Source organism: Peromyscus eremicus, chromosome 4 (assembly GCF_949786415.1).
Source record: "Peromyscus eremicus chromosome 4, PerEre_H2_v1, whole genome shotgun sequence".
Taxonomy (NCBI): domain Eukaryota; kingdom Metazoa; phylum Chordata; class Mammalia; order Rodentia; family Cricetidae; genus Peromyscus; species Peromyscus eremicus.
In genome coordinates this window covers 6,973,969-7,000,043 of record NC_081419.1, presented here as the reverse complement: position 1 = coordinate 7,000,043, position 26,075 = coordinate 6,973,969, and the positions used below count along the sequence as shown (strand labels likewise).

Sequence of the window (26,075 nt, the reverse complement as noted above, 5' to 3'; positions counted from 1 at the left end):
TGTACACCCCCATGATCCTGACCGTGCACCCTGTGATCGTGACACTCAGGAGGTAGAAGCAGGAGAATCACAGGTTCCCATGCAGCCTGGACTACATAACAAGATCTTGTCTCAAGAAAACCCTTGGGGCTGGGACGATGACTCACTGGGGGAAGTGCTGGCACAGGACCTGAACTCAGGCCCCAGAGCCAGGTACCTCCAGTCCTAGCCCTGGGGGCAGAGACAGCAGGTCCCTGGGCCTTGCCAGCCAGCTAACCTAGCCAGTTTACCCAGTTCAGGCCAGTGAGAGATGATCTCAAAAACAAAGTCAGTGGTTCCTAATGAACACCACTCAGGGTTATCCCCTGGCCCTCCACACATACACACATGCATGTACACCCAGGCATGCACACACAGCTAAAGAAATGTAAACGGCCACATGTGACTTCCAGCCACCGTACTGGGCAGTGTGGCACACTCAAGTCACCACAGTGGTGACTGGTGTCACAGGTGGGATTAATGCTCTTTAGATCTGGCCTTCACTGCTCCCTGGGTGCTCCTGGTAGGCAGGGGAGACTATAAGCACCCAAGTTAGTAACAAAACCAAGTGCCAGGCGGTGAAGTGGTGTACACAGTAAAGGGTGTTCTCTGTCCACAGACGCTGAGCCTCGACGCCTTGTCCATGGTCTACCCGCCTCCAGAGGTGTGTGCTGCTGGCACTGCGGCTGTGCAGCAGTACCTTTGCCAAGGTAAAGGCCGGCCACCGTGCTCCTCCCCACACCCTACAGTCATCCCCTGCCACCAGGCTGGGGACAGCTGAGACCAGCTGGGGCAGTCTGCCTGGTCAGAGGTCAGGGTCCAGTGAGGGCAGCAGGTACAGTGAAGGATCACACAGGGACGTAAACACCCAGGCTGAGCTCAGGAGAGATTAGGGTCAGGCGTCTGCCTAGGTTAGGGCTGGGGAAGGCCTGTCTGAGAAAGCAACATGACTGACACCTGACGGGGAGCTGGGCCAGGAGAAGAGACTGTTTCTAGCAGAGAAGCCAAGTGCTAAGAGACCTAGAGGAAGGTAGGGAACCCGAGGTTCTGTGGAGAAAGAGCCAGTGTGGCTGGAGTGCTGAAGGCCCAGGAGGAAGGTAGGGAGCGGCCCAGCAGGAGACCTGGTTTCACAAAGACCACGTGGTAAAGTGAGAAGTAACTGGAGTAAGAAGGACAAGCTAGGCAGGCCCCTGGGGACACCTAGGGGACACCCTGGTGGCCTGGGCACCAGGAGGGAGCAGCTGTTGTCAGCTATGGTTCCTGTCACCTGTGGCATCCTCAGAGCAAGCCTCTGGTCATCTGAATTATTCATGATGTGGTACAAAAGCGAATTGAAGGATCTTTTCAATATGCAGCTGATCCCAGATCCCATGGCCAGGAGCTGCAGGAAAAACCAACTCCAGTTCAGGGCCAGGCTGTAGCACCTGACTGTCTCAAGAGAGGCTGGGAAAGCAGATGTGCAGTTCTGTGCTGGCCTGATAAACATGAAGCCCTCAGTTGGAGCCCCAGTACCACATAATGTGTGTGTGGTGGCACAGACCCAAAATTCTAGCACTCCAGAGGTAGAAGCAGATATATAGTATAATATAAATTATAGCTAGGTATGGTACTGAGTACTTGGAAAGCTGAGGCAGATAATTCAGCCTGGGTTACATAGTGAGTTCAAAGTCAGCCTGAGCTGTGGAGCAAGACCCTGTCTGTCTCCCTCTCCCACTTTGGATGTTACCAGTATCTGTTTGAGTGGAACATTCAGGCCTATAACTCGGTCAGTTCCCTGACTAGGTGTTTGCCCAGCAGAAGGAGAAGCCAGGTGCCCCCTAGCAGTGTAACTAGTAGGAGACTGAACTATTTCCTACTCACATGTGAGTACCACACAGCATAAAGAACAAACTGCATACAGCAAGCCTGAGTCTCTGCCAGAGAGTAGAGGGAGAGAAGCCAGGCACAGAGGAGGTACATTGTAAGGCACCCTGGCAGTACCTTGTAAGGGTGTGTTTGCCTTTACGTGTGCTTCAGGCTGTGACAGAGCACTTGTCTAGTACACATGAGGCCCTGGCTTCAGTTCCCAGCTGCTAAAATAAAGGAAAACAGTTTTCTGGGAGAGGAGGGAAGAGGAGGGTGAGGGCAGCGGGAGCAAGCCGCTGGGGTGCTTCTGACCAGCCTGTGCCCCTTCTCCCACAGAGTCAGGACTGGAGTATTACCCCCCTTCTCAGTACCTACTGCCAGTCCTAGAGCAGGATGGAGCTGAGAACTCCCAGGACAGCCCCGATGGACCCATAAACAGATTCTCCAGGGAGGAGGCTGAATGGCAGGTAAGAGAAGCTGGCAGCAGGGGCGTGGCTGCACGGCTGTACCTGAGCAGGTATTGTGAGGGCTGCTGCATGGCTGTACCTGTGCAGGTATTGAGGGCTGCTGCATGGCGGACCTGTGCAGGTATTGAGGGCTGCTGCATTCCGTACCTGTGCAGGTATTGAGGGCTGCTGCACGGCTGTACCTGAGCAGGTATTGTGAGGGCTGCTGCATGGCTGTACCTGTGCAGGTATTGAGGGCTGCTGCACGGCTGTACCTGAGCAGGTATTGTGAGGGCTGCTGCATGGCTGTACCTGTGCAGGTATTGAGGGCTGCTGCGCGGCTGTACCTGTGCAGGTATTGAGGGCTGCATGGCAGACCTGAGCAGGTACTGAGGGCTGTGTGGGGCGTTTACCCACCAACCCCACAGCTCCCCAGAGTTTTCTTGAGTGTGACCAGCAGGAAATATTAGATAGAAGGATTTATATTGGGGAGATAAACAGATAGAAAATAAAGGATAGCCTCGGGCCTGGAACCTATTCCAATGGGCCCCGACTGTCTCTGCCCCAGGGTATTTATAGAGACGCCAAGGGGTGGAGCAAAAGACCTCCTCCCCCCCCCCAGCTCAGCCAAGTGCAGACCATCTCAGACACCTGCACTCAGGCCGGCGATTCTAATCATCCTCTCTATGCGGACCTACTGGGTAAAGCCACAAGGAACCTGAAAACGGGCTCCCACAGGTCCCCCTTTCTTAATATATAAAAAATAACTATTAATGGCTTACAGCAATCTCCATAGCTGTTACACCTCCCAGTATGGGAGTAGAGGATGATAAAGATGGCATTTCTCTTTTGAATTAGGTCCAAGGTGACTACAGCAGTCTTTAGCTGCATCAAGCGTTTCTAAAGGAAAAACTTAATGCAATCGCAAACTTAAAGAATCCCTTAGCTTCATCATTACTATTAACAGGTTAACATAAATATTGCTACACATAGCCACAATTCTCCCAGTCTTACAACTCAAAGCAAACTCTTAACAGAACCATTTGAATTAGCAATATATGGTGCTATATATAGTTAATTTTCTCAGTCTTACAACTTTAACTCTTAATAGAATCATTTGAATTTCTTGCTAACAGAACATAGGAAAAACTTCTGATGTTTTTTCATCAAACTTATTTCCTTAACTCCACAAAACCAGGGTGCATTAAAAGTAGGTTAAACATACTGTCTGCAAACATAATTCAACCTCATAACTCCTTTTCTTTATAATTTTTTAAACAAAATCTCAAACCTAGTTAGAGGAACCCAAACTTATATAATTCCTATAAACCCATATTGAAATGCAGTATTCTCAATCTAACCATTAACACTTTGAAAACTTTTAGCAAAACATCCGAAAGCAGTTTCATAATAAAACTCTTTACACTTTAAAAGTAGTCTTAGTATATCCCATTTGCATTTCTTACTAACAAAACATGACATTAATCCACTCAATTTTTTAAATAGAGTAAAGAATATTAACTCTCCCTTTTCTTTATAATTTTTTAGGCAAAATCTCAAGCCTAGTTAGAAAACCCAAACTTTTCTGTTTAAACAGTTCCATTTGTAACACAAAACCATTTCCATAAGTAATTCCATTTTTACATGAACAGTTCCATAAAACAATTCATGAATCACCAGTTAATAAAACATATATGCATACACAAAATTGCATCTTTAGTCTAGATAGAAATAAATTTCTTCATTTAAACAGTTCCATTTTTAACCCAAAGCCAGAAAACAGTTCCTAGATCATTACTATAAGTAAACTCAAAATTGTCCCATTGCAATGAAATCTATTGTTCATTTCATTAAGTCCCAAAATTCAAATAAATTCTGGTACGAGCCTTCCAAATATGAAGAAATCCCTAACAGGTCTTTTCATAGTTTTCTCATTATTTTAAGTTCAAAAAGTTTTAAAAAAAAGTAAATTCTGGTATCAGGCTTTCGCTTCCAAATATGAAGAGATGTTTTACAACCAAAACTTTTTGCAGTTAACAGTTTTAGTTCAAACAAGCGTCTCTGCAACTTTTGTTCTCACAGACAGAGACCTTTCTAGGTACAGTAGTATTCTAAACCACACCATTTTTTGATGTTAGCTCAGGTTTTTCTGTTGCGTTGATTTTCTACGGATCTCAGCTGCGGATGCCTTGTTCTGGCGTCCGCCATTCTTAGCTTCTTAGCGGCCTCTGGAGCTTTTGAAACCATTCAGACTGCCTGCTTTGCAGTCTACTAGGACACTACCTTCTGTGTCTCAGGTTCTTTCACCATATACATTAAGCATAGACTCACACTCAATATTTACACTTTCACAAACTCACATAACATATGCTTAAGCATAAACTCACACTCAACATTTACACATTTTTACAAACTCATATATAACATTAACATCTACTTATTTATAAACTTTTCTTATTTAAACTTACATTTACAACTAGTGTCTTTCTTACAAGCTTATTACTACATGTCTTAAGATTTATTTATTTATTTCTTATGTATACAATTTCCTGTCTGCATGTATTCCTGCAGGCCAGGAGAGGGTGCCAGATCTCATTACAGATGGTTGTGAGCCTCCATGTGGTTGCTAGGAATTGAACTCAGGACCTCTGGCAGAGCAGCCAGTGCTCTTAACCACTGAGCCATCTCTCCAGCCCTCTATTACTACATGTCTTAAGACTACCTTAGATACTTCTTGCAAGCTTATATTCCTAAAGGAACTCTATGGATCTATTTTACAAACTTATATAGGGCTACCATTAGCATATATTTAACTTAGCAAACACCTAAAGATTTCTTAACACAGATCTAACAAGGCAGAATAATTTCTACAAACTCACATATCTTATTTTCATCTTTTCCTACTTATTCTTAATTATCACTATCTCTATTAGAAAGATTCTCTTAACTAGACAGGAAGTACGTAAATCATTTCTAAAGTTTAGAGTTTACAGTCAGCTTTGCTATAACAACACTGGGATTTAGTGAGTGTTGTCGTTATAGAATTGTGATACTTGTTGTTAAGGGACTGTAACATTCTTGGGACAAAGCCACACCCCAAAGTTGCCAGTTCTCTCAGCCGTTCCAGAACCGGCAGAGATGCACTGTCAGCGGTAAACGGTTTTTAACTAGAGGCTGTCCCTTCACCCAGATTCATAATAGCTCCCTTAAGTGCTTCAATTCAGACAAATGTTTCTATTACAGCAGTACTTTTGGTTCATTCTACCGAAAAACTTCACTTCACGCTGAGGGTGAAATTACCGTATTTAGCTGCTGTAAAGCTCTTCACCAAATACTGCACAGCTATTAGGTGATATAAAGTATTTTTCTAAAGGAGCTAGTAAAGCCAAAAGCGGCACAGCTCCGAACTCTATTTCCTCACTGTTTGCATTAACCAGTGACAAAACCCCAGAAACACTAATTGAGCCACTTTCATTCTGGTTCCTTTATAGGAACGTCATTGGAGCTGACCTTCCTTAGTTCCACGCTCCTTACCAGACGCTCCGGTAACCACCGAGCTTCATTCTCCTCTTGTGAAAAAACACAAACATGTCCTCGACCCCATATTAACACAGGATCAGGACCCTTCCATAATCCCGAGCAGGGATCTTTCCATTTCACTTGAGCAAAAGTCGCTTGGATGCCACTGTGCCAAAATCTTATATGCGGCAGACTGCTCACGGACATCCATATTCAAAAAGTTCAGAACAAAAAGAGCATGATTTAATGCATTATGTGGCGATTGAGGGTAAATTTCTTCCTTTTTTATTTTTATTTTTTCAAGTTGTATTTTAAGACTGCTATGAGCCCTTTCTACAATACCTTGTCCCTGAGGATTATAAGGAATACCTGTTTTATGTACAATTTCCCATTGGGTACAAAACTGTTGAAACGCCTTACTACTATATCCAGAACCATTATCAGTTTTAATTTTTGGTATACCCACATACGAAAAACACTTCAAGCAGTGCATAATTATATGTTTTGTAGCTTCTCCAGGTTGTACACTAGCCATTAAAAATCCTGAATAAGTGTCAATGGTCACATGTACATATTTTAATTTGCCAAATTCTGCAATATGAGTAACATCCATTTGCCATAGATGATTGGGAAGAAGACCTCGAGGGTTTACCCCTAAGTGAGGGACAGGAAAATATTTTGGACATACCCCACATTGTTTAACTGTGACGAGCTGCTGCTTTGGTAAGATTGAATTGCTTTCTTAAGCTTTTGATATTTTGATGAAGAGCATGTGACTGTTTCCACATGGGATAATGCTACTATCTTTATTAACTTATCAGCCATTGCATTACCCTCAGCTAAAGGACCAGGAAGATTGGAGTGAGCTCTAATATGGCCCACAAAGCATGGCAGCTTTCTTTTGTGAATAGCATCTTGAATTTGTTGAAACATTTTGACTTGATTGTTAAGTTCCAATATTTTCACCAAAACTGTTACTATTCAAAGGAGTCAAGAATAGATGTTCTTTCATGAAACATTTCCTTCATTAGTTTACTTTGAGAAAAAGCATTTTCAGGATTTAGTATTTTCACTTCATTAGCTTTAACTCCTGATATTATTAGCAGCTGTGATATTTAGCATTGATTTCTTATAAGGAACTTTCGGGTGAAGCAACTCTTTTGTAAGACAGCTAGATTTTCTGAAGTTTGTTTCCCATCTATAAAGCAGTCATTTTTTTGAATGCCTGTTTCCTTGTCTCCTTATTAGATTTGCAAAGAAATCACTCATTGCAGGCTGTTCGTTCAAGGCAAAGAACTTAAATTTCAACATAAGTTTCTTTATATCTAAGACAACGTTCAGTGTATAAACTGCTTTCCCTTGTTTTAAGGATTTTAAAGTGGCTTGTTTGCTCTTATAGGTAGCTTTTAGTCTGAGTTCTCAAGAGGTAAGATTAAGCTTTCTAGCATTGCTTTGAAAAGAAACTTCATTCTGAGCTGAAAAGTTTTTGGACAGTATCGCCATCTTTAGCTGAAATACTACATTTCCCAGAATGTATTTCCCTTATATCAGTCCCTTATTGCAAGCTAGCTTTTGGACTTCATTTCCCATAGTTCTTTTTGGGTCTAAGAATCAACTTTTTTTTTGTTTTGTTTTTTGTTTTTTGTTTTTTGTTGTTTTTTGTTTTTCGAGACAGGGTTTCTCTGTGTAGCTTTGCGCCTTTCCTGGAACTCACTTGGTAGCCCAGGCCGGCCTCGAACTCACAGAGATCCGCCTGGCTCTGCCTCCCGAGTGCTGGGATTAAAGGCGTGCGCCACCATCACCCGGCGAGAGTCAACTTCTAAGTTCTTTTTTACCAGACTTACTTACACATTCTTGCCCAGGAGGTTTGAACAAAGTTTTTTGCTTTTGCAACGGGAGATTTGAACAAGCATTTTACATTTTCAATTATGGGACATTGGGAGGTTTCTGGTCTCTCCTCAACTGGCTTTAACAGGTGTCTCTTCTTCATTTGACACTGGCCTGGGATCAGAACCACACCTGCCTCATTAGCCGGCATTGAGGCTGGCATTTCTGATAGCAACTTTCCTCGGGGCTTGTGTTTGTTTTAGCCAGTCAGTAAAAACAAGATCATGTACAACAGCTTTTCCATAGCTCTTTCAGAGAAATTTTCTCCCACTGATCTATCTCATTTTGCTTGTTCCTTCCCCCCCAGATGCAGAGCTTCAGGTATCTGTCTGCGGCTCTGTACCTCTGCTAGCTGCCTTTGGAGGTAGGGGCTTTTTTTCTCCCCCTGAATCTGCCTCAAATTCTAGCAGCTTTTTCAAGTCATGCATTTTCTGGGGAGGATTATGTCCCTTCTCTGTCTTCAGAGTCTTTCTCCCAGACAGTTCCCAGTTTGGTCTCAATTTATCCCCTCTACCCCAGAAACATTTCCCAATGTCACAGTGACAGCTTTTTTTGCTTCTGAAGGTAGGGGCTTTAGTCCATTTCTGTTTTCGGGGTCTGAGGTTTGTGTTCAAACATCAAACTTAGCAAGGGAGATTTTTGCCATATCTAAGCTCACATTAGGACAGGTGTTTTTCCCTCAGGCCTTTCACCTGACCCAGTCCCCCAGTGGGTTGTATTTGCTTGTCTGGGTGCTCAAGGACAGAGCTTATGCCAGAGGCAATCACCCCTCAGGGCTACACTCCCTCATCTCACCGGGAGTCAGTTGAAACAAAGCTTTTCTCAAAGAGGTGCTTTCTCTGACAGAAAAGAAAGCTTTACTCCTGGATAGTTCTGTTCTGCCCTGGCTGGACTCTCCCCAGACAGCGTTCTGACTCAGCAGCACAATTGCTTCAGACACAGTTCAGCTTTACTGTTTTTCCAGAAAGGTCCTTACTCTGATAGGAAAGCTTTTCTCAGATTTCTTTTTGCAGCTGTGGACCTATCAACCCGGGACTTGTAGGAAAGTGGGCAACTGTGCCGTTCCCACCAGCTTTAGCTTTGTTTGTTCATTGGCAATCTTCCCCCTGGGTCCTGCACCTTCCTGCCTCAGCTCTGTGCTCCAGGAAGTTTACAACTGCAGGAACCCTAGTATCCCCGAAATGCACTCCAACTCAGAGACACTGGCCAGTCACCTCTGGGTTTTTGGTCAGAAGCGAGGATACAATGCTAACAGTTTGCATGCTTCAGGGGATCTTTGCATTAGGATGATTAGGAGACCTTTTCATTCTGAAAGGCTCACTCAGAAACAAAACCCTTGATGCCTCAGCTCGGCATAACTGAAAAGCTTGGCTTTTTTCCTTTTCTCAGGTAAAGTTTCCTGCCCTTTTGGCCTCTCTGTAGCTCTTTACCCACACTCTCCCAAGCGTTTCCCTCAGGGTACTTTGACCCACTGTCTTACTAGCTTGAAGAGACAGAGCTTAGAAGAGGTTTTTAGGAACTTGTCCCTGCCTCCTGCATTGCAGGGAGGATTTTTAAAGCTTGAAAGAGAGCTTAGAGAGGTTTTGCTGTCTTAAGAGGTTTGTTGTTTTCCCTTAGAGCTAATCACAGGTGGTCCCCATACTAATATCTTCAGGTAATTCTAATTTTTGTCCTTCTGAGAGAGAAAGTTAAAGGCTTTAGGTTTTTTGGGTTTTTTTTTTGTTTTTTGTTTGTTTGTTTTTTCGAGACAGGGTTTCTCTGTGTAGTTTTGCACCTTTCCTGGAACTCACTTGGTAGCCCAGGCTGGCCTCGAACTCATAGAGATCCGCCTGGCTCTGCCTCCCGAGTGCTGGGATTAAAGGCGTGCGCCACCGCCGCCGCCGCCGCCACCACCTGGCTAAAAGCTTTAGTTTTTAAGTTTAAGAGCTTTTGAGGAAGATCAAAGCTTTTTAGAGAGATTTTCCCCCCAAATTTTCCAAGAAAAGCTTTATAGTTTAAGAGAAAGACTTTTTCCCCCAAGAGAGACAGACCAACTTTTCCCAAAACTTCCCAACTTTAAACATTTTGGCTTTTTACACCCCCATTTTTGCCTCAGGGAGAAATCACTTTCTCCTGCCACTTGGATTTAGCATTTCAGCTGTCCCCAAGACAAAAGCTTCCATAGGAAACTTTTTCTTCCCTATAAGCTCACAGAAGAGCTTTTTTACTACCTGTAAAGCCCAAAGATAAATTTTTCCCATTTTGCGTTCATAGCCCCCAAAGTTAGAAAATTTGAGTTTCTGTCCAGTTGCCTTAAATTTTTTTCTACACCATCTTACACTTCTAAGTTTATCCTACACTATATTACTACACTATGCCTTATTTTTCACGGATAGAAATTGAGAAAGGGATAGAAGATAGAAAATTTTGAAGATAATTTTGCGCTGCAGCATCGGACATCCTTCCAGTCTGCTTTCCTTTTCTCTCGAGGATAAAACCCTGCCCCTCAATAATATATATATATATATTTTTTTTTTCCATAACACTGGCATGCCATTTTCCACTGGCAGGGCTGACCCACACTTTCGCCAAAAACTCTGTAATAAAACTATTATTTTCCTTTGTCTTTAGTCCCTGTTCATTTGTCTTTAGTCCCCCCTTTTTTTCTTTAGTCCCTTTTTTTTTTCTTTAGTTTCTGTTCATGGCACCATTCTGTGTGGCATTTACCTACCAACCCCCACAGGTCCCCAGAGTTTTCTTGAGTAAGAGCAGCAGGAAATATTAGAAAGAAGGATTTATATTGCGGAGATGAACAGATAGAAAATAAAGGATAGTCTCGAGAGGGCCTGGAACCTTTTCCAGTGGGCCCCGACTATCTCTGCCCCAGGGTATTTATAGAGACGCCAAGGGGTGGAGCAAAAGACCTCCCCCCCAGCTCAGCCAAGTGCAGACCATCTCAGACACCTGCACTCAGGCCCGTGGTCCTAATCATCCTCTATGTGGACCTGCTGGGTAAAGCCACGAGGAACCTGAAAACGGGCTCCCACAGGGCTGCACGGCTGTACCTGTGCAGGTATTGAGGGCTGCTGCATGGCTGTACCTGTGCAGGTATTGAGGGCTGCTGTATTGAGGACTGCTGCATGGCGGGCCTGTGCAGGTATTGAGGGCTGCTGCATGGCGGACCTGTGCAGGCATTGAGGGCTGCTAGCGTAGGAGGTGTTTAGAGCTATAGCCTCAGATTCCTCCTTCAGACCCACAGACTCAACTACCACAGCTGTCCCAGGCCGCCCGCTCATCACATCAGGTGTCCAGGTCTCCTCTGTTCCCTGAACAAACCATGTCCCTTTCCCAGCAGTATCTTAGGGCAAACCATTCCCATCTGGAACTCTCCCCACTCACTCTTTGATTTTCATTTTATCTTACTAATTTTTTTCATTTTTTAATATGTAGCTAAGGATGGCCTTGAACTTAAAAAATTATTTATTAGTATTGCATGTGTTGTAGTTTAGTTTTGTTTTGTTTTTTTAACTCTTTTGGCTCTTTGCTCTTTTGGGAGGTCTGCCACACAGCTACCAAATAAATACACACATGGAGACTTATTATTACTTATAAATGCCTGGCCTTAGCTTGGCTTATTTCTAGCCAGCTTTTCTTAAATTATCCCATCTACCTTTTGCCTCTAGGATTTTACCTTTCTCTATTTTTGTATATCTCTTCTTTCCTTCTTACTCCATGTCTGGCTGCGTAGCTGGCCCTTTCTTTTCTCGGTCCTTCATCTTCTCTTCCCAGATTTCTCCTTCTATTTATTCTCTCTGCCTGCCAGCCCCTCCTATCCTTTCTCCTGCCTTGCTATTGGCTGTTCAGCTCTTTATTAGACCATTAGATGTTTTAGACAGGCACATAACACAGCTTCACAGAGTTAAACAAATGCAATATAGAAGAATGCAGCACATCTTTGCATCATTAAACAAAGGTTCCACAGCATAAATGAATGTAACACATCTTAAAATACTATTCCACAACAGTGTGTGCTCATGCATGCGTGTGTGTGTGTGTGTGTGTGTGTGTGTGTGTGTGTGTGTGTGTACATGTGAGTGTGAAATTGTGTGCATGTACCTGGGTCCATGAATGTGCATGTGTGCATGCATATGTGTGCACGGGGTGAGTGTGTGTGCATGCATGTGGGGGTCTGAGGGCGACTTTGTAGCGTTCTCTGCTCTTTCACGGATCCTGGTTAACAGGGCTGTCATGCCTGTGTGAAGCTTTGCTGCTGCTGAACCATCTCTCCAGCCTCTCGATTTATTCTGAGATTTTTTTATTGTATCTATTTTGTGGAGGAGAAAGAATGCACATAAAGACCAGAGGCCAAGCCTCGGGAGTTGGTCCTCTGCTGTACCCGGCTGCAGTAACTTACCAGCCAAGGTCACCTGATACGGCCATGAGGAATTCAACCAGGCCGGTTGGAGGGGCCACAGCACAATTGAGGCTGTGACAGTTTTATTGAGAGCAATCAGACTTTTTATACCTTTATTAGAAACAGAATATAATGGCAATTGTCAGGATCAATACAGTTATGGTTGCCAGGACACAGTGAAGTTGGAGAGTCATACAGGGCACACAAGATTAATGTCTAAGACCAATTGTCCTGTCAAGCTTCCCTGTTCCCTTGACTGCTAAGGGAGCATACAGAGAAACACAAGGCGGCCTGAACACTTCACTCCCTGGGGGAGTACATCAGTCTCTCAGGAACTGGAAGGCGCACAGTGCTCCAGGAGCCACGGACTCTAGCCTGAAAAACCCAAGACACCCGCCTTTCAAGGTGGCCAGGCCAAGCCAGCTCCATGGTTCCCTGCACTTTGCTACCACCCTGCAGGTCCTAGGGATCATGGGGTCATCAGGCTTGCTGAAAATAGCCTCTACCTGCTGAGCCATCTCACTAGCCCTGGTTCTTAGTTAAGATGTGTCCTGTGAGCGTCACCAGCCTAGGTTAAACCAGCTCTGGACTCTCAGTGTCCTTCATATTGCCAGGGAGCACTCTCCAGTGCTTTTTGAATAACGGATTGTGTGCTAAATGTTTTGGTTACAGTCCACCCCCCACCCACCCACCCCCCCACTCCCGCTTGATGGAGCTTTTTGGGGGAGGCAGGAGCGTGTCTATGTTGATACCTGTCTCTGCATTCCTTCCTGATCTCATGCCCCTCACTGGCTAGGACAGCCCGTGACTGGACTAGTGAAGGGGATAAATGGGAAGACAGGTCAGCCCCAGCAGCAGCCAGGCGCCTGCGGTCCTAGAGGCTCAGCAAAGTTTGCCACAGTTATCTTAGATACATCTGCTACCGGAGCAGGCAGGACCTGCCTCTGCCGTCTCTGCTCTCACCCCGGCTCACAGCAGATCTGATGGCTGTGAATGGGAACTCCAGCTGCCTGCAGTGCGCCTTCAGTCTTCGGGGGGTCTCACCACTTCGCCATTGTTGATGAGAATGCCTCTGTAACCTGTCTCTTTGAGCAGTTAGTGGAAATTGGAGAGGGAAGAGGGGACAAGCAGGAAGCTCAGGCCTTTCGGACTTGGAAGCACCTGCAGTGCCCATGCCCGTTGGGCCGTGTCTGAGTGTCTCCATTTCTCTCTAATAATTCTCCAGAAACCTGCACAGCACCTTTGTGCTTTCAGAGGTTTGGGTGGCCAGAGTTGGGTGCTGTGGTGTGTTACACAGATACCCAGGAGGTAGATGGCCTGTTTTGCTCTTTCGGGAGCCCAGCACTGCCTTCCGGAGCTATCCTGGAGGACTCCTTCCTTCCCGTGGTGTCAAGCATACAGTGGTTCTCACTGCAGCCCCCAGGCCTCTGTATCAGTTCTCATCCTTCCATATCCTCGTCCCAGTGAAGCAGGCCTGGCAGGCCAGGGTATGCAGAGGGAACCACAGCCACCACCCTCTCCTCACCTCTGGCTCTTCTCTCCCCAGAACCGGTTCTCCGACTATGAGAAACGAAAGGTAAGGCCCTCCCTGCCACTTTTCCTCTGGAAGATCACAGCTCCTCAGAGACTTGGGGGACAGCTTCCTCCTGGCTTGCTTTAGACATACAGGCAGGCAGCTTGTCCCCACAGGAGCAGAAGATGCTGGAGAAGCTGGAGTTTGAGCGGCGCCTGGACCTCGGACAGCGAGAGCATGCCGAGCTGCTGCAGCAGAGCTACAGTCACAAGGATGAGATCCTGCAGTCAGTCAAGCAGGTGAGTGGCCGCACACCAGCCAGCCTGTGCCCCGGGGAGTGGCCACACACCAGCCAGCCTGTGCCCCAGGGAGTGGCCACACACCAGCCTGCCTATGCCCCGGGGAGTGACCACACACCAGCCAGCCTGTGCCCCGGGGAGTGGCCACACACCAGCCTGCCTATGCCCTGGGGAGTGACCACACACCAGCCTGCCTGTGCCCCGGGGAGTGACCACACACCAGCCTGCCTGTGCCCCGGGGAGTGACCACACACCAGCCTGCCTGTGCCCCGGGGAGTGACCACACACCAGCCTGCCTGTGCCCCGGGGAGTGGCCACACACCAGCCTGCCTGTGCCCCGGGGAGTGGCCACACACCAGCCTGCCTGTGCCCCGGGGAGTGGCCACACACCAGCCTGCCTGTGCTCTGGGGAGTGGCCACACACCAGCCTGCCTGTGCTCTGGGGAGTGACCACACACCAGCCTGCCTGTGCCCCGGGGAGTGGCAGAGCAGGGGATTAAGCTGTCCCACCATCCCCTTGAAGCAAGAATGGAAGTCCTGACTAGATACCCTGGCCGGCCTCCTTGGGTACAGTGGACACTCCTAGGCCTAGTGGGGAGGGAGGGACGGGCCCAAGGTCACAGAGGGCGTGTAGAAAGTGAGATAGGAACTCCACTGTCCTTCCCCCAGTCAGACCCCGACTGCCTGCATCTGGGGTCCCTGTGCCTCCCCCGCTGCAGGAGCAGACACGGCTGGAGCAGGGCCTGAGTGAGCGCCAGCGCTGCCTCGATGCAGAGCGGCAGCAGCTGCAGGAGCAGCTGAAGCAGACCGAGCAGAGCATCGCCAGCCGCATCCAGAGACTCCTGCAGGACAATCAGAGGTCAGTCTGGCCAGCCCAGATGCTCTCTGAGGGCAGGACAGTCTTCACCCTGCCCAAGCATTCCTCTGCCGGGATCCAAGGAAGGCGGGTCAGTGCTCTGATTTGCAGAGAGCCTGTCCTGGGGATTACAGTCCTCTGTCACAGGACTGCTGCCTGCACTTCTCCCCAAGGCCCATTCCCCTTCTACATATTAGCATGTGAAAACCACAACCTGCTCCCGCGTTTGGCTTCCAAGTAGCCTGTGTCCTGAGGGCAGCCGCTCATCCTGTAGGTAACAAACTGTCTTACATAGGAACTACGAGAGCCGTTCATGATGGGCTTGGAGAGAAAGGAGCCGAGTAGAAATCTCAAGTCTGAAAACATCTGGTTAGGGGTCCACCACAGGAAGATTCTAGAAACTGGCTGTAGCCACATGCTCCACTAGCTCCTGCTTCCTTCTTCCTGGCCTTGGGTCCCCTTTCTTCTGTCATCTGTCAGTGACAGAGTCAGTGAGTGCAGGAGAGGAGACGCCCGGCTGGTGCTTCTGTGCCAGGCGCTCTGTGTTCCCACACTTGTGGTTGTTTCCAAGACAAGTTTCTCTGTGTAGCCCTGGCTGTCCTGGAACTCGTTCTGTAGACCAGGCTGGCCTTGAACTCAGAGATCGCTGGCCTTTGCCTCCCAAGTGCTGGGATTAAAGGTGTGTGCACCACCTTATCCAGCCGCCTAAGAAGTACTTAGACTCTCCTGTCACAGGAGAGCCTTAGAGGGCTTCACAGCCTGAGAACAGAGCTCCTGGGTAGTGAGCTCAGCGTGTGGTGAGGTGGGCAGCTTGGTTAGAAGCAGCATTGCTGGTGCTCACAGGGCCCATCTCTGGTTTTTCCCACAGGCAGAAAAAGAGTTCTGAGATTCTGAAGTCACTGGAGAATGAGAGGTGAGTGAGCCCCTAGGACCACTGTCTAGAGACAGTTCCCAGGGGCACTCAGCTCTGGGGGACATGGCAACCTAGGGTGCTCACTGCTCTGGGGAATGGATATCCTGGGGTGCTCACTGCTCTGGGGAATGGATATCCTGGGGTGCTCACAGCTCTGGGGAATGGATATCCTGGGGTGCTCACTGCTCTGGGGAATGGATATCCTGGGGTGCTCACAGCTCTGGGGAATGGATACCCTGGGGCGCTCACTGCTCTGGGGAATGGATACCTTAGGGTGTGCTCACTGCTCTGGGAATGGATACCTTAGGGTGTGCTCACTGCTCTGGGGAGTAGACACCCTGGGGCACTTAGCGCTCTGGGGAAAGGGAGCCATAGGCTCCTTCCTTTGTACTGGGAAGTCTCCCTGGCGCTCTAGGAGAATTACCTCTTGGCATCTAGTTAATAATAGCTTTCTTTTAGTTTCTTTTCTTTTCTTTCTTTTTTTTTTTTTTTTTTTTAATTTATTATGTATACAGTGTTCTGCTGGCATGTATGTCTTCACTCCAGAAGAGGGCACCATATCTCATTACGGATGGTTGTGAGCCACTATGTAGGTGCTGGGGATTGAACTCAGGACCTCTGGAAGAGCAGCCAATGCTCTTAACTTCTGAGCCATCTCTCCAGTCCTTCTTTTAGTTTCTTAAAATAAATGTACACTCTTGAGAAAAACTTAGAAATATGAAAGAAGGAAGATGGATCTGTAATGCCCGTCTGTATTTCAGCTATAAAACATCTTTAAAAATTCACATTTAGTCCAGGTACAGTGGCGCACGCCTTTAATCCCAGCACTAAGGAGGCAGAGGCAATCAGATCTCTGTGAGTTGTAGGCCAGCCTAGTCTACAGAGTGAGTTCCAGAACACCCAGGGCTACATAGACAGACCCTGTCCTAAACCGGAAATAAATGAATAAGGATTTTTAAAATCCACATTTGTAGAAATAAAAGGAATGTGATACTTCTGGCTCCCAAACCACAGCTGCTCAGGTCCCTTAAATAAAGTGAAATATTTGCCTAGAGCAGTAGTTCTCAACCTGTGGGTCATGACAAGGAATTTAATGACCCTTTCAACAGTGGTCTCCCAAGACCATCGGAAAACACAGACATTTACATTCTGATTCATAACAGTAGCAGAGTTACAGTTACAAAGTAACAATGAAAATAATTTTATGGTTGGGGGTCACCACAACATGAGGAACTGTATTAAAGAGTCGCAGCGTTAGGAAGGGTGGGAACCACTGGCCTAGAGCCTCATACATTTCCCTGTCTGCTGTACATGCTTTGTGATACCCGATACAATGTAGATGCTATGCAAATAGCAACTCTGCTCCATTGCTTAGGAGATCGCAGGGGAAAACACACTCATACCAGTATAGACACAAGATTTTTCCAAATATTATTGATCAGCAGTTGGTTGGACCTGCAGACAGAACCTACAGATACAAGGACCAACTGTATCCCTCGTTGCTGGAAGTGGGCAGCATCAGAGCAGCGTGGACACAGCTGTAGGCAGAAGTTTCTGTCCCGCCAGCAACTCCCGAATATCCGCAGCCACTTCCCAAGTAATTGACTCGGAGGCCTATTAGTATCACTTATAAATGCTCGGCTGGTAGCTCAGACTTATTTCTAACTAGCCCTTACACTTTAATTAACCCATAATTCTTATCTATGTTTAGCCACGTGGCTTGGTACCGTTGCTCAGTACAGCATTCTCATCTTGCTTCCTCTGCGTCTGGCTGGCGACTCCTGACTCCACCTCCTTCTTCCCAGCATTCCCAGCTTGGCTTGCCCACCTAACTTCCTGTCCAGCTACCAGCCAGTCAGCACTTTATTCAACCAATTCGAGTGACAAATCTTTACAGTGTACAAGAGGATTATTCACAGCACGCAGTGTAGCTCTTGAGATGTTTTGCATGTGGAAAGCAAAGGGTCCATCCCCAGGGTTGTGCTGGGCGTCTGTGGTGGACAGGAAGTACTTAGTGGTGGCCTAAGTTTTCTCTCTGTCTCGGGATTGGCCACTTTGAGGCCTTTGTCATCAGAGAAAGTGCTAGGTCACGGTTGGCGTGCAGCTGTCGTTCTAGCGTTAGGGAAGTGAAGCGGAAGTTCAGAAGGATCAGGAGTTCAAGGCCAGCTTCTGCATAGTGAGTGCTCATACCAGAAAGGGACTGAGAGATGGCTCAGTAGAGAGCTTCCCATACAGGATGAGGGTCTAAGTTCAGACCATCCTTAGCCTCTGCATAAAACCCAAGCATGGGAGTGCATCCCGCCATTGCAGGACGGGGGTGGGGTGGGCGTGGGGTGGGGGTGGTGTAGAAACAGGAATCTGTGAAGCTCTGGCTGGCCATCAGGGAGAAACTCATGACTTCAGGTTCAATGAGAAACCTTGTCTCAAAGTAAGGTAGAAAGGAACAGAGGGAGACATGCAGCATTGACCTTTGGCCTCCACAAACAATACATGCACACACACGCATGCTCACGTGCATGTACACGCACAAGCACAAGTGTGGTGGTGCACGTCTGTAATCCTAGCACTCAGGATCACAAGCTCAAGACCAACCTGGTCTACACAGGAAGTTCCAGGCTAGCCTAGGCCTGGAACTAAAAGAAAAAAGAAAAAAAATGTAAAGGAAAGGAAGAAAAGAGAAAGAAAGACACAGATAAATGGTGGTGGGGAGGCCTGGCACCATTGCCTGTCGTCGTCACCCCCACCCCACCCCCGGTGGCTTCTGTGACTCTTTCCTGATTCTCCTGGGCCCCCACAATAACAGTATTTCTGAACTGTCCTGGGAACCTCTTCTCCCCAGCCACCTCAGCCCTCACCACAGGAGGGTCTTCAGAATGCTCCCTGGGGTCTGTCCTGCCCAGGCCAGCTGCGTGGCTGCGGAGGCCTAGCTCAGTGGGAGCTGGTGGCACCATCCATTCCGCCACTCCTAACAGACCATGTCTGGTGCTGGGCTAGGCCAGGCCCAGAGGACAGCCCCGTATCAGGTGGCAGCAGGTAGAGCCTCTCGGAGGGTCCAGGCCTTTGAACTGAGTCACACTCAGGAACATGCAGGGCGCTGAGTGATCGAGGCACTCTTGGCATGTAAGAGCACAAAAGCACACAGCACGCACCGTGTGTGGAAAGTTAACTGTAAGTTTTTTACTTCTTACGTCATGGATGTAGTTTTGTGCCCAGAGCCTTGTTTGTAGAGGGCTGGAGAGACGGCTCGGCAGTTCCAAGCACTAGCGGCTCTTCCAGAGGACCCGGGTTCAATCCCCAACACCCATATGGCAGCTCCCAACCATCTGTAACTCTAGGTCCAGGGGACCTGACAGCCTCTTGCAGCCTGTGGACACTAGGCATGAATGTGGAACGCAGATATACATGCAGGCAAAAAAAAAAAAAAAAAACGAACTATGTACATAGGGGCTGGAGAGATGGCTCAGCGGTTAAGAGCACTGCTTGTTATTCCAGAGGTCCTGAGTTCAATTCCCAGCACCCACAGGGTGGCTCACAACCATCTGTAATGAGATCTGGTGCCCTCTTCTGGCCTGCAGGTGTAAATGCAGATAGAGCACTGTATACATAATAAATAAATAAACAAATAAAACTACACACATAAAATAATATTTTTTAAAACCTTCTCAGAAGGCAGAGGCAACAGCCAGGGCTACACAGTAGAGAGACCCTGCGTCAGAACAAGCAAAACAATAAAAACCTTCAAAGCCATTTTTAGGCTACTGTCCCCTTAGGCGCCATAAGTGGACATTTTGAGGGTGAATGCGAAGATTCAGGTGAGGATGTGACTCTCACAGACCCGTGGGCAGTGTACACTCCTCTGGGCAGCGCACAAAGGTGCCCCATGGTCTGAAGTTACCAGCTCAACAGCAGGCAGTGTCCGTGATCTCAGCCTGCCCTGCCCTTCAGTGGACCAGGATGTTAGGTGTCTTCCTATTTGTTCCTAGTATTGGCTCCTAACGTTGGTGGCCCACTGTCCTCAAGAGTAATCATCTTCTACACGAGATCCTTTGAAGCTAAGCCTCAAGGTTAACATCCTCAGATGTGTGTGGTGCTGTGGGCATGCAGCATGGATTGGCATATCAGGGCAGACTTCCTGGAGGAGGAAGGGTCTATCTCGTAAGATTCTAGTTGGAATGAATGGATGGGTTTTGATTTTGTCTTTTTTTTTTCTTCCTAGAATAAGAATGGAACAGTTGATGTCCATAACCCAGGAGGAAACAGAGAACCTGAGGCAACGTGAGATCGCCTGTGAGTTGTGGGGTGGGAACAATGAGAGTGCTTGTGGACAGTGCTTGTGGGTAGACTGTTCCTCTCAGTCTCATGTGGAGGGTACTGAGTGTCCACCCTGAGGAAGGACAGCCTGGTCTGTTGTGGCGCTCAGGCCCTGGGGTCAGGCAAGCTTGGATTCTGAGTCTCGAGTTTCCTGTCTGTAGAATGGGGGGAAACTACAGTTACCTGCCTGCCACACAGGACTGTCGGGGATCCGATGGGGTCATTCCTGAGCATGCCACAAACCTGGCTGCTCTGGCTTCTGCCACTGAGGGCCGGGGTCAGCCTCACTTGGCGACTCTTGTCCTTGCTGATGTGCCCAGTTGGCCCTGGGTTCTACATGGTCAGCGCTGATGTGACTTGATCGAGACCAGCACTGAGAACTTGCAGCCACATGCCGAGGAAGGCCTCGGAGGCAGTGCCTGTCCTAAGCTGAAATGGAGATTGGCTCACCCCATCTTTGAGGCCTTTGTCATGGAGGGGCTCTCTGTGTGCCACCTCGCCACACACGTGCTCACCACACCTACAGAGGGGACCCCTCACTGCCAGCTCTGTTCAAGGTCACTGTCACCACCTGTTAAAGAGCAGCTGTGGAAATCACCAGATGTTTATTAATTTCACAGAGCTGGGACCAGCGTCCAGCGCTTTGTGTTTTCAGCCTTTCAGACCTCCCAGTTGCTGTTGCTTTGATTGAACCCAGGGCCTAGCACACGCTAGGCAAGCACACTACCATAACGGAGCCACCCTGCCCCTTACACCTTTTGTAACTTAGGAAAAAAAATCAACAAGGAAACAGGAGAGCTGGCTCGGTGGTTAGAAGCATAGGCTGCTCTTCCAAAGGACCTGGATTCGAATTCCAGCACTTCATGGTGGCTCACGACCATCTGTAACTCCAGCCCAGGGGATCCAGCGCCCCCTTCTGGCCTCCACAGGCACTGCATGCACATGGTGCACAGTCACACACGCACAACACCCATACACATGATTTTTTGTATTTTAAAGAATTCAACAAAAAATAACAAAGAGGGAGTACTATTTTTGGTTTTTCAAGACAAGGTTTCTTTTTGTAACAGGCCTGGCTGTCCTGGAACTCGCTTTGTAGACCAGGCCTTAAACTCACATAGATCTGCCCACCTGCCTCTGCTTCCTGATTGCTGGGACTGAAGGTGTGCGCCACCAGCACCCAGCAATATAGACATTTTTTTTAAGGCTGGGTGCTGAGAACTCAGGATGCTGAGGCAGGAGGATTGGGAGTCCAAGGCCAGTCTGGCTATTTAGCAAAACTGTCAAGGAAGGAAGGAAGGAAAGAGGAAGGGACTTGGTTAAGAATGACGGTCCAGCAGTAAGCAGGGAGCCCTCTGGGCCTGTCCTTAGCAGGAGCCCAAGAGCAGCCATCTTTGCTCAGCAGCTCACAGTCTTCTCTCCACAGCTGCCATGCAGCAGATGCTGACCGAGAGCTGTAAGAGCCGGCTCGTCCAGATGGCCTATGAGTCTCAGAGGCAGAGCCTGGTCCAGCAGGCCTGTTCCAGGTAAGGTAAGGAAGAGCGTGTGTTCCCAGGTGAGGGCTCCGAGAGAGTCAGCTGGGGGTCCAAGAGTGGAGCGAAAGATGAACCTGACTCCCCAGGCCATCCCAGCCTTGGCAGTGTTACCAGGACAGAGATGGCCAACCTCTGGGTTTCCCCTTCTAGACTCGTCATGAGTCAGGGTTAGGCAGCGATGAAGTGAAGGTTATCTACCTCTGGGCCCATCCTGTGTGCCGGGGGCTGGCCTGTGTATGGAGACGGAACTGTTAGCCATCCCCCTGTACATCAGAGCTGAGCTTCTGGGGGGCATAGTCAAAACAAAACAAACAAGCAATTCAAGTATTGGCCGGACATGGTGGCACACGTTTGTTAAGTAGAGGCAGGAAGATCGTGGGTAAACTACCTGGTGAATTCAGCACCCATTTGAGCTACGTGAGAGCCTGTCTACACACACACACACACACACACACACACACACACACACACACACACACGGCTAGAGAATTGGCTCAGCTGTTTAAAGCACTGACTGTACTTGTAGAGGACCAGAGTTCAGTTTGCAACACCCACATGATGGCTCCAGAAAACACCAAAACAATTTTAAAGATAGTGTGAAGGAAACTCGAAGCTGACATCTTTTTTTTTTTTTTTTTTTTTAGATCTATTTATTTATTATGTATACAGCATGTATGACTGCAGGCCAGAAGAGGGCACCAGATCTCATTACAGATGGTTGTGAGCCACCATATGGTTGCTGGGAATTGAACTCAGGACCTCTGGAAGAGCAGCCAGTGCTCTTAACCTCTGAGCCATCTCTCCAGCCCGAAGCTGACATCTTGATGCTTGGGAAGCCTGAGGTGCAGGTTCTGTGCTGGTCACCAGCCCTGTTGTACAGAGTACAGCCAGTGTAGAAATGCTGGAGGAACATTCCAGAAGCTGAACGGCTCACCAGGATGTCAAGAGGTGGTTGGGCAGGAGCTAGGCATCCACTTCAGGGGGGTGTTGTGAAAGAGATCCAGTGGAGGACCTGGGTGGTTCTCTGCCAGCTCGGAGCTCTGCCCGCTCCTTGATGTCCGTGAGACTCTGTAGTAGTGTTGAGTGATTGTTTATCTCGGTCTCCCCCAAGGTGCCCAGCACACAGTAGGTGCTCAGGAAATACTCAGTGCGTAACTGTGCTGTTTTTCTGGCAGCATGGCGGAAATGGACAAGCGGTTCCAGCAGATTCTGTCATGGCAGCAGATGGATCAGAGCAAAGCCATCAGCCAGATCCTTCAGGAGGTGAGCCCTTGCCAGGGGCCTGACTGCAACCTCCTGTGGGACCCAGGGACCTTGTGACCTTGGAGACATGGGAGCCTGAGCCTCCAGACACGGCCCTCTGGTCCCTGACTCTAGAGACGCTCCCCTTCCCTCTCCCTGGACACCTATCCCACCCTGGGTAGGGAGCTCCACCTAAGGACTTAGTGCCCAGAGGTGACTGGCGTCCTGCTCAGGAAGCCGGGGCAGGGCCTCTTGTTTCCACACACTCGCCCACCGCCTTCCCCTTCAGCTGAAGCTCAGACGGGGCTGTGGTCCTGAAGCCTTTTCCCTGAAGCTGGCCCTGGTCTGCCCTGTGCTTGTCACGGCCTGTCCCTTTATCTTTGTGTCGTCCTAGCCCTGCGCAGCCCTCTTGTCCACTTCTCCCAAACTCGGATGATTTACTGTCTGTGGAACTCGCTGTTGGGGACCCTGGTCCTCAGGGAGGGCACCTGCCTCTAGTTAAGGAGACGATGGGGATCTGGGTAGACTTGGCACCTGTCACAAGCAGGTCCTCATCTGTGAAATGGGCAGCAGAAACAGCAGATTCCCTAGCATGCCTGAAGACCAAGGTTCCATCCCCAGCACCTCAGGAAATGGTGTGGTGGCATACACCTGTAATCCTGTCATGGGGGGTGAATATAGACGGATCAGAAGTTCAAGGTCATCCTCAGCTACGTAGGGAGTTGAAGTTTGAGACCAGCTTAGGGTACATAAGACCACCTCACCTCAAAAAATAAAAGAGTCTGGGTGTAGTGGTGCACCCCTTTAATCCTAGCACTGAGGAGGCAGAGGGGGGCGGATCTCTGTGAGTTTGTGGCCAGCCTGGGCTACAGAGTTCCAGGACAGCCGGGGAGACAGAGACCCTGTCTCAAAAATTAAAAAAAAAAAAGTAAAACAGAAAAAAAGAAAGAAGTTGAGTGCATAGTGTGGGATGTGGAAAGTATGGTGCCAGCCCTTAGTTAACATAGGGAATGATGTTTAATAGAGGTATGTCAACCTTCCCTTCTGTTCACCCCCCTTTCCCTCTTGTTCCCCTTCCCCCTTCCCCCGGATCTCTTCCCCTTGCAGTAGTCCCCTCTGTTCTCATGTCTTTCCATCATAGATACATATATAAACTGTATATATTTAAATCTAGAGTCCACACATAAGAGTAAACCCCGATATTTATCTTTCACTTAACATGGTGATCTCCAGGTCTTCCTGCAGACAACACAGTTTCGTTCTCCTTTATAGCTGCATAAGACACTGCGTGTGCGCGTGCGCGTGTGCGTGCGTGCGTGTGTGTGTGTGTGTGTGTGTGTGTGTGTGTTTGTATACGCATCACACTGTCTTTGCCCAGTGACCTAGGGTGTACATGTGCAGTTTAACGGTGGAGTTTCTTTGTTGGTTTTGTTGTTGTGTGTGTTTGGATGGTCTGTCTGTTGATAAGAGAATGCTGAAGTCTCCCACCATCTGTTCCTATATGTACAGTATTATCTTGTGAAATTAAGTGAACCAGTATTTGGGGCACGCATACTTGCAATGCCACTTCCTCTCGCTAGAGTGTCCTTTTAGTAACATTGACTTGTTTCATCCGTGGGGACCGGTTCTGACTCGGAGTCTCCTTTGTCAGATGTGACCCTCACTGCTGGTGCTTGGCTCCATTGCTCCTTGTTGGTCCTGTCTTTGCTGAGAAGGTGTTTCTACAGATAACAACAGCTTTTTGACCTTTAATTGGAGGGCAAGGTCCGTTCACACTCAGGGCTGAGGGGGCTTGCTGCTTGGTGTCTTTACCTGTAGTTTTCCCGATTGGTTTGGATTTCCTTTGCACTCTCCTTCCCCTCTCTCAGGTTCGTTGTGACTCTCGTGGGTCGAATTCCTTCATGTGTCCTTGTCAGGAAAATTACTCTTTGTGGGATCTCGCGACTGTATTGCTTCTTTCTCTCTTCTTGTTTTTTTGTTTTGTTTTTGTTTTTGTTTTTTGTTGTTTTTTTGTTTTATTTTGTTTTGAGACAGGGTTTCTCTGTGTAGTTTTGGTGCCTGTCCTGGATCTCGCTCTGTAGACCAGGCTGGCCTCGAACTCACAGAGATCCACCTGTCTCTACCTCCCGAGTGCTGGGATTAAAGGCATGCACTGCCACTGCCCGGCTCTTTCTCTTTTCTTAAAGATCTGTTTCTTTTATTTTGTGTGTGAGTGTTTTGCCTGCATGTGTGCCACGTGCCAGCCATGCCATGTGCCGGCCATGCCATGTGCCGGCTCTGCCCTTGGAGACCAGTTGTGGGATCCCTGGAATTGGAGTTACAGGTGTTGCTGGTCAACATGTGGGTGCTGGGAACTGAACTCTGGTCCTCTGCCGGAGCAGCCAGTGCTCTTAACCTCCGTGCCGGCTCTGTGGTCCGGAACGGCTTCAGTTTCTCTGTGTCTTGGAATTCCATGCTTTCCCGGCTCCTAGGGTTTCTGCTAAGTCTGGCACCATCCGCATCTTGTCTTTGTTAGGTGAGCTGATGTTTTTCAGTTGCTGCTTTTGAAAAATGATTACTACATTTATTTATTTGGGGAGGGGCACACAAGTGTCCTGGCATGGAGGTCAGAGGACAGCTTGTGGAGGCTGGTTCTCTCCTTCCACCATGTGGGTCTCGGGGCTTCTTCATGTGAGCCCTCAGGTCATGAGGCTTGATCGCAAGCACCTTTGCGGAGCCAACTTGCCTGCCCTCTTTAAGATTGTAAGTTTGTATCTTTGTTTTGTAGTCTTAGCAGTTTAACGGAAAGTGATGGAAAGCGATGGGAAGCTTAGTTTCTGGTCGTTTGGGGGCTTCTGAGTGCCTCTTGGTCTTTTGGATATTTGCTTTCCTGGATTTGAGAACTTTTCAGCTATAATTTTTTTTTTTTAAATGTATTTGGGTGTTTTGCCTGCACTGCCCATGCAGCCCAGAAGTTCCTCTGGAACTGGAGTTACAGACAGAGTAAGCTGCCATGTGGGTGCTGGGAACTGAATGTGGATCCTCTGGAAGAACAGCTGGGCCAAGCTGTCTCTCCAGCCAAGGTGTCGATTGGCAGTTACTTAACTCCAGGTTTGGAATTCAATCTCACTGAATGGGTCTTTTATGTACTTACTTTTTGGTTTTTCGAGACAGGGTTTCTCTCTGTAGTTTTGTGCCTTTCCTGGAAGCTCGCTCTGTAGACCAGGCTGGACTCGAACTCACAGAGATCCTCCTGGCTCTGCCTCCAGAGTGCTGGGACTAAAGGCGTGCGCTACCGCTGCCCTGCTATGCATTTACT

The 26,075-nt window shown here is 48.1% G+C and overlaps 1 protein-coding gene across 2 annotated transcripts in view; it reads left to right on the top strand.

Moving 5' to 3' along the window:
• Lrsam1 (leucine rich repeat and sterile alpha motif containing 1) overlaps nt 1-26,075 on the top strand; it is a 48,765-nt gene that overhangs the window by 10,879 nt on the left and 11,811 nt on the right. For both annotated transcript variants that reach the window (XM_059260096.1, XM_059260097.1), the window contains exons 10-18: nt 638-728; nt 2,200-2,330; nt 13,655-13,684; nt 13,798-13,920; nt 14,640-14,779; nt 15,645-15,689; nt 19,906-19,976; nt 21,427-21,526; nt 22,711-22,798. In XM_059260096.1, coding sequence (XP_059116079.1) covers nt 638-728; nt 2,200-2,330; nt 13,655-13,684; nt 13,798-13,920; nt 14,640-14,779; nt 15,645-15,689; nt 19,906-19,976; nt 21,427-21,526; nt 22,711-22,798 — 819 coding nt within the window. The remainder of the gene's footprint in view (nt 1-637; nt 729-2,199; nt 2,331-13,654; nt 13,685-13,797; nt 13,921-14,639; nt 14,780-15,644; nt 15,690-19,905; nt 19,977-21,426; nt 21,527-22,710; nt 22,799-26,075) is intronic.